The sequence below is a fragment of the Bison bison genome, unplaced genomic scaffold (genome assembly GCF_000754665.1).
Source record: "Bison bison bison isolate TAMUID 2011002044 unplaced genomic scaffold, Bison_UMD1.0 scf7180017864245, whole genome shotgun sequence".
NCBI lineage: Eukaryota > Metazoa > Chordata > Mammalia > Artiodactyla > Bovidae > Bison > Bison bison.
In genome coordinates, this window is record NW_011494817.1 from 1,041,515 (window position 1) to 1,050,249 (window position 8,735).

Consider the following 8,735-nt stretch of genomic DNA (forward strand, 5'->3'; position numbering starts at 1 on the left):
GCCGGGCCGGTCCTGCCCTAACTGGAAACACAGGAGGTGGTAGCCGGCGAGGAGGGCGGACGCGGAGGGACGCAGAGCCCGGCCCGGGATGTGGGGATGGGGGCTCCTCAGGGACAGGCCGTGCCCTCTCCTGTGCCCCTCCTGCGAGCTGACAGTGGGTCCTACTGCCACCATCAACTAGGCGTCTGTCGAGAAAGAAGGCTGCTTCCAGAAGCACGGTGAATCCACCAAGACTCGTAGGCGCGGGACATCCTAAGAGTGAGGGCTCCTCGCCGGATGGAAGGAGCGCCTGGGGCCCCGCTGGACCCCGTCTGCTCTCAACAACTTCCCCATCAAAGAACGTCCCTGATGAGGAACAGGAGACAGCGCCCATCTCCTGTGCCGTAGCCGCCTGCCACGGACCGCAGGCACCGCATGGGAAGGTGAGTCTGGGCCTCCGTGGGGCCGCCCTCTGAGGGCTGCCAGGCGCGGCGTGAGAAGGGGTGCAGATGGACACATTCCTCTCTGGTCTTAGGCCTTCTGCGAGCCGAGAAGGGCAGGACTCCAGGGCCTCTGGATCCAGCTCTGTGTGAGCAGACCGGAGGATGCAGGATGCGTGGGAACCCTGGGCGGAGCTTGTCCACAGCGTGGAGGGGCAGGGCCTCTGCTGGACTGGAACTCTGCAGAGGGTAAGCGCCTTCCTTCCTTGATGGGCATCGTCACTGATCTGGTGGCCCAGTCACCAAAGCAGAATCAGGTTTTTATTAAAGATCAACTTAGTAATCATAAGAGATGATACAGAATCGCCCAGTTCAAAAATTAAACAGTCCAAGTTGGTGTCTGGCGAAAGCTTCGCTCTTACTTCTGCTTCCGGCACCAAGTTAAGTGCAGTTCTTAAGAGCTTTCTTCACGCATGGACAAGCTCATTCAGAACCTTTTGGGCTCTACTCTCCTTGTTTTTCCTTTTTTACAGAAAAGGTGGCATTGTATGCAAACTGTTCTGAATTTGCTTTTTTCACTTATCTAGTGGAATCTTTCTGCTTCAATATAGAGAGAACTGTGCAGCATACTTTTAAATAGCTACACATATATGTCACCAACTTAGGTTTAGCAGTTCTTTATTAATGGTGATGGGTGGGGAGTTGTTTCCGAACAAGGCCACAATGTGCCTCTCTCATTTCACATATGTGCAGTTAAATCTGTAAGATGAATTCTTAGAGGTAATTTCTGAGTCACACAGAATATGCACTTGTCATTTTGAGAAACGTTTCTATTAGGCCATGTCCAAGAGCATTCTTGGGCTTCCCAGGTAGCTCAGTGGTAAAGAATCCACCTACCAGTGCAGGACATGGAGGAAATGCAGGTTTGATCCCTGGGTCGGGAAGATACCCTGGAGGAGGCCATGGCAACCCTCTCCTGTATTCCTGCCTGGAAAATTCCATGGGGTCTGTCTGGCAAGCTACAGTCCATGAGGTCGCAAAGAATTGGACACAACTGGACGACTGAGCACGAGTGCACAAAAGCATTCTTACAGCCTTGTTTTCAAATGTTGGATTTTTTTTTTTTTTTTTTTTGATCTGTGGAAAATGGCACCGCAGGGAAGTTTCAGCTGACTTTCTCTTTCTTTGGGTGAATTCGAATGTCCTTTCATATATGTAAAGGCCGTGTCAGTTTCTGTCCTGTCTGTCCATATCCTTTGTCTATGTTTCTATTGGATAGTTGGTCTTTTCCTTTTTAATTTCATGTTGCATGCTAAGTCACTTGAGTCATCTCTGACTCTTTGCGACCCTATGGACTGTAGCCCTCTGTCCATGGGGTTCTCTAGGCAAGAATACTGGAGTGGGTTACCATTTCCTCCTCCAGGGACAGAACCTGCGTCTCTCACATCTCCTGCACTGGCAGGCAGGTTCTTTACCTCTAGCGCCACCAGGTAAGACTTTATTTTTGAAAGCTCTTTATATATTAGGGAGCTTAACCCTTAGTAATAAGTGGTGAATATTTTTTCCCCACTTTGTCCTTTTGGACCTGATTTTGAGAGATACTCCTTTAGCTTGTCTATGAGATGAGGGTTCAGCTCACCCTCTGGAGAACCAGAAAACAGTGTCATCCAAGAGAACTTTCATGATAGTAATGTTTAATACATGTGGTGTCCAGGAAGGTTGCCACATGTGGCTGTGGAGCCTTTGAAATATGACTAGAACAACTGAGAAATGGAATTTTTATTTAATTAATTTATATTTAAATAGCCACTTATGGCTAATGGTCACCCTTTTGAACAGTGCATTTCTAGAATGTATACGAAACAACATCACAAAATGTGTTGCCACAGTCTGTACTGTAATTATTGTTACATACCTTCCCAGAGTTAAAAATATATTCGCCCACCCAAAGAGAACAGAATTACCATCTCAAGTCACCTAGGTGTGACTCAGCTGAAAACTGCGGTCAAAACACAGACTGCCAGTGAAAGCAAATTGAGACCGTAGGGTGGCTCAGTGGTCAAAATCCCCATGCTGATGCAGGAGACACGGGTTCAATCCCTGGGTCAGGAAGATACCCGTGGAGGAGGACGGGTATTCTTGCCTCTTCTGTATTCTTGCCCGGAAAATTCCTTGGACAGGGGAGCCTGGCGGGGTTCAGTCCATGGAGCTGTAAAGAGCTGGACACGACTGAGGGACTGAGCACGCACCCCAGGTACACAGGACCTGAGTTTGGGCTGAGTTTTGAAGGCTGGGTAGGAATTGAGCACAGAGATAGGAAGGAGAGAGTGACTCCAGGAAAAGAGACCCATATATGAGACAGCTTATTTTCCAGGGACCACAGAGGACTCTGCATCACCAGAAAATCAAAGGGCCGGGGGTCTTAGAAGTGCAAGCCTTGAAGCTGGAGAGCTCAGCCAAGGCCTGAACTCCAGATGGAGACCTCCGCAGGGTCTGGCAGGCCAGAGTCAACTCGAGTTTGTCACAGGATTGCTAAAAGCTTCAAGGGGATGATAAACAGGAAATCCTTGATGCAGCGATACCTGGCACACAGTTTGCAAGCCCAAAAAAGGAGCAGCACAAAGCTTTTTAATAGGCCAGAGAACTGCTCAGGTTTCCATTATAGTAAGATACCATGCCCTTCAGCCTGGAGAAGAGTCCCTTTCCTGAGACCTGGGGGCTGGGGGAAGGACTGAAGTCCCTACTTTCTTGTTTTTTTCTTAGCAACTCTTACTGTCACTGGAGAGAAATCTGCTGGGTCTGATCTGAGACCAAGTCTCAGATTTCTGACCTTAACTCAAAGGGGAGATGTGAATAGAAACCCAGCGAGAGGCAGGGGAACACCACTGTCTAGAGCTCGGTCCTCCCACTGTCCTCTCAGCCTTGCTCCAGTGGCCAGAGGCATCAGGCTGCTCCTAGGGGGTGCTGGACAGTGGAGATGGGACAGAGGACAGACAGGGGTCACGCTGGTGATGAGTCCTGGCCTGAAGATTGCAGCGGCCTCCCACTGGGCTCCCAATGGCCACTCGTGACTCCCCCAGAGGGCATTATTATTGATCCCCAAGGGATACGTAAGAGTCCCTTGGCTAGCAAGATGAAACTAGTTCATCCTAAAAGAAATCAACCCTGAAGATTCATTGGAAGGATTGATGCTGAAGCTGAAGCTCCAATACTTTGACCACCTGATGCGAAGTGCTGACCCACTGGAAGACTCTGATGCTGGGAAAGACTGAGGTCAGGAGGAGAAAGGGGCGACAGAGGATGAGATGGTTGGATGGGATTACCGACTCAAGGGACATGAGTTTGAGCAAACTCCAGGAGCTGGTGATAGACAGGGAAGCCTGGCGTGCTGCAGTCCATGTGGTTGCAAAGAGTCAGACATGACTTGGCGACAGAACAACAAGAGCAAAGGGATGTGACCCCTCAATGGGTCCTTTGCTGGAAGTCGTAAATACCAATCAAACAAAACCGGGCTCCATATGGCAGAGCAGAAATGTCATCATTGAACTAGGATTGGAGAAGGGAGAGCTCTGCTCTGAAAACACCTTGTTCCCAAAGGGAGGGGAGAAAGGGAATTTTAAAGGTGTAGGAGGCAGGGCTCAAGCAAAGGGGCAGAGATTTTCAGGGGCAGCCTGGGGCAGCTGGGGCATGCACAGTCTTCCAGGCTTCTTTGCACACAGCATGGATTGTGCCTAACAAAATACAAAAACCACCTTGAGGGGAGATCCTAGCATGGTAGTCAGCAAAAGTAACTTGCAGACACCTCCAGGCCTTACTTGTGCAGGCAGTTCTGTGATCACTGCATGTCTTTTTAAGAACAGCTGCAAAACATATCTGTCAAATCCCAGGTAGTTTCGGAACAAACACAGAGGTACATCAAGGCAAAGATCCTTCAGGTCAAAGAGGCTGATGCAGATGACAACATCTACATGGATATTCTTCTTAAGGAAAAAAAATAAAAACCTTCTATTTTGTAGGTTAACAAACAATGTTGTGATAGTTTCAGGTGAACAGCAAAAGGACTCAGCCGAAGGCAATGGCACCCCACTCCAGTTCTCTTGCCTGGAAAATCCATGGACGGAGGAGCCTGGTGGGCTGCAGTCCATGGGGTCGCTAGGAGTCGGACACGACTAGGCGACTTCATTTTCACTTTTCACTTTCATGCATTGGAGAAGGAAATGGCAACCCACTCCAGTGTTCTTGCCTGGAGAATCCCAGGGACGGGGGAGCCTGGTGGGCTGCCGTCTATGGGGTCGCACAGAGTTGGACACGACTGAAGCGACTTAGCAGCAGCAGCAGCAGCAGCGTACATATACACGTATCCATTCTCCCCCAAACTCCCCTCCCATCCAGGCTGCCAAATAACAATGAGCAGAGTTCCCTGTGCTATACAGTAGGTCCTTGTTGGTTATCCATTTTAAACATAGCATACACTGATATTCTTTAAAACAAACAAACCAAAAATATATTACATAGGAACACACACAGCCAAAAGGGAAAGATACATTACATGGTTAACTGTAGTCATTTCTAAATAGTAAAAATGGATATTTTTTACTTTCCATATTTCTATCACTTCCAAAATGTTCTTTGATGATAGTCTGTTTAATTTCACAATAGAAAAATAATTTTTTTTAAATAAGGAAAAATGGGAGAGAGAGAGGAAGCAAGTAAGTAGAAAAAGGCAGATATAGCAGCGTTGCACACATTTCAGAATGCTAAGTAAATTATCCATCAGTTTACTGAGCTTGCTTTTTTTCTTGTGTAATAAAAGTCACCCATATATCTCCCGTTTATAGCCAAACTCAGTTAATTACAGCATTGTTTGTGGTTGCTTCTGGGCAGGGTCAATATGAGTAATTAGATCTTTTAAAGTCTTTAGAAAGTTACTCTCATTCCTCTTGAAACACTGCATCGATGTCAGATGCAAACGTGGGTTAAGAAGGAAACACGATGAGTAACGTGGACGAATAACATGATCCCAAGGTCAGTGGACTGAATAACTGAGGCACTTAAAAAGAAAACTCAGTCACAGTTTATCATCCCTGAATAACCAGGAACAATAACTGTTTTAGAATTATTTAGAAAAAAGTCTCAATCCTGAGGTCTAACAAAGCCAGGTGCAGTAAAGAATCATACACTCTTAGAGCTAGATGGCCCCTTGTTGTTGTTTAATTGCTAAGTCATGTCCGAGACTCTTGCAATCCCATGGACTGTAGCCCATCAGGCTCCTCTATCCATGGGATTTCCCAGGCAAGAATACTGGGTTGCCATTTCCTTCTCCAGGGCATCTTCCCAACCCAGGGATCAAACCCTCATCTTCTGCATTGCAGGCAGATTGTTTATCATTGAGCCACCACGGAAACCCAGATGGACCCTTAGGAGCTGTCAGACTTTGCTCTAGCACTGAAAGCTTTTCTTAAGTCAACTTTTAAATAAAAGCTCAATACCATGACCTTTGGGTAGTATGCAGAAAAAGCAGGAGCTAGAAAACAAACCTGGGCTCGAATTCCAGTTCCATCATTGGGCCAAGTAACTTGACCTGAACATCTGCTTGCTTGTGAATTAAATAAGGATGATTAATACTGACTTCAAAGATTGGTTGTGAGAACAAATGAAATCACAGCCTCGATATGGCAGGTGGTATTGGCAAGCGGGGAGGTGGTGTAGTTTGTTAGTCCTCTCAAAACCAAACAGTATGGAAATGAATTTGCCCCTTGGAAATTAAAATTGGGGCTGACATATGCAAAATCACTGAACAAGTCTGAATAATTTACAGTCCAGCAGAACTGTTCCTGTCTGATTGAATTTATTAACATTTAAAGGAAGAATGTGAAGCTCAGAAGGAGGTGTTGAGTATCTTAGAGGCATTCCACTTGTAAATATTTTTCATAGGAGTTTTGCATTTAGCCAATAATCTCCTCTTTGGAAAAGACCGTGATGCTGGGAAAGATTAAGGGCAAGAGGAAAAGAGGGTGGCAGAGGATGAGATGGTTGGATGGCATCATGGACTCAATGGACATGAGATTGAGTGAAGGACAGGGAAGCCTGGCGTGCTGCAGTTCATGAGATTGCGAAGAGTCAGACACGAGTTAGCAACTGAACAACTCACAACAACCCCATGTCCTACACATAAGGAGATCCCCAGTGTGGAAAGGTTGGAGGGGTTTCCTGCCAAGGAGTTTAAGATTCTTGTTTTCCCAGGCACTGTCGCCCTTACTTGCAGATGTGATATCAGGGTGTCTGAGTCTAATGCTTTTAGACCTTGGGTGCCTCCGGCTCCCTTTGTCCTGATCCCATGCCTTCCATGCAACCTCTGCTGCTTATTTGGAATCTCATGTGGGTCGGCCTCTGGCAACAGTATGCAGTGGTCACTTGGTGGTTGAGTATTCCAGTCCCTGTGGCCTTTATTTCTAACGGTAAATTCATGAGTTGGTATTTAAGTTTTATCCATCCCTTCTATGAACGTACTAGTTATGACCCTGCCCGAGAGATGAATCTGCTCTTTTTGCTGGTAAGATCACCAAGGTCTTAGATTGGGGGAAATGTACCAAGGCAGTAAGTTTTCTCTAATGAGGGAGACCTTAGAGCCTAGGTGACAGCCGCCTTTGATGGGACAACCCAACGTCACTGTGTGGCCACATTAAATATTCTTTAGGAAAAAAATAAATAAATAAATAAATATTCTTTAGTTTTATTAATAGTTTCCATGTTAGTCACTCCAGAAGTGTTCATTACCTCCCTTTTCTATCCCAAGGAGTTGTCTGTGGTTGGATACTCCCTGAAGTAGTCTGAGACAAATACTTGTGGGCAAATAATATATTTGGGAGGTGGTCCTGGGAAACCCCAATAGCAAAGTGGGGGCAGGAGACAGGAATTGGAAGAAAGCCAGTAAGGTTTACAATAATAAGCAGATCAATGTTGAGAGCAGCTGGGACTCACCCAATCCCAGTGGGAACTCAGGGAGACAGTGGAGGGCATGGCACAAGGTTACTCACCCCCCGTTCCCAGGGGCACGGGAGAGGTGACTGGATCCTTTCATTCCCCTCTCTCTTTGCCTGACGTTGTTTCCTGGTGCATCAGCCCATGGCACTTCTGGTCGTTAGGGGCTGGAACCTAGAGAGTGCTTTCAAGTGGGAATCACAAGGGTTTCCAGTAGAACTGTGTAGGCATGTGCTAGCAAAGGGGAGTGCCCAGAGGAGCAGGATGATGGATAGGGCAACAAATGGTGTCTGCTGCCAGAGGTAAGCCATGGAAGAATAAAGCACAACTCGTAACTCCCACGTGCTGATGCCAACTGGTAGTAGAAGCGTGCGTGCTCAGGCATGTCTCAGAATTTGCAACCCCAAGGACTATAGCCCACCAGGCCTCTCTGTCTCTGGGATTTTTCCAGGTAATAATACTGGAGTGGGTTGCCATTTCCTTCTCCAGGGGATCCTTCTGACCCAGGAATGGAACCCACATCTCCTGCATTAGCAGGCGGATGCATTACTACTAAGCCCCCAGGGAAGCACAATAATGACTAGACATCATTCTAAGTGATAATCCAGTTCACTCAGATCGGTAAAAGCCACCCAAGACTCTTCTCTGTTGATTAGGATCTGGTTCCCCAAAAGACACTGGAAGGAAGGAAGGAAGAGCAAATCTGCTGCTGACTTCCATTTCTCTGCATTCTCTGTGATTTGTTTCTTTGCACCTAATGATGAAAAGCTATTCTATCTGCATCAAGGTATCCAGAAAGTGAAGCTGCATTTGGGGCACATTATACATGAGGAATGATCCTTATGCGGTGAGTACAAAAATTAGCTGCAGAATTATTCCCTAAGCCCTTACCAGGTACTCCATTAGCAGTACCTAATTGAAAGTAAAACATGGTTTGCTACACTAAAAGGCTAAAAGTGAAATACGACAGAATTTAAACCAGCAGATATAAATGCAGCACCTAACTGTAAAAAACAAACAAAACAAAACAAAGACTGGAAAAATCAAATACTGAGGAAGAGCTGCCTCAAGCATATCTCACCTAAAGTGATGAGTAAAATGATGACTGTAGCAAGTTACTCCCCCACGCAATGCTACATCACCATGCTACAGCCTCGCCTTCCATTAACATTCCATTTCCGTGTCAGCAGAAATCAAAGCGTTGGGGTCTGCCAGCTGACCCCAGTATCACTCAGGCAAGTTGATGGGTTTAGTACACACGTCCAAACTTTTCAGTATTCAAAGGGCAAGTAATATTGTGTTTATTTAAATGTGTGTTTTATTTAAGATCCACTA

The 8,735-nt window shown here is 46.4% G+C and overlaps 1 protein-coding gene across 1 annotated transcript in view; it reads right to left on the bottom strand.

The window, feature by feature from the left end:
• RAB38 (RAB38, member RAS oncogene family) overlaps window positions 1-7,439 on the bottom strand; it is a 124,547-nt gene extending 117,108 nt beyond the window's left edge. The window contains exons 1-2 of the mRNA XM_010847210.1: window positions 7,401-7,439; window positions 23-706 (exon numbers count right to left, since the gene is read on the bottom strand). Coding sequence (XP_010845512.1) covers window positions 23-706; window positions 7,401-7,439 — 723 coding nt within the window. The remainder of the gene's footprint in view (window positions 1-22; window positions 707-7,400) is intronic.
• Between the last annotated feature and the right edge of the window lie 1,296 nt (window positions 7,440-8,735).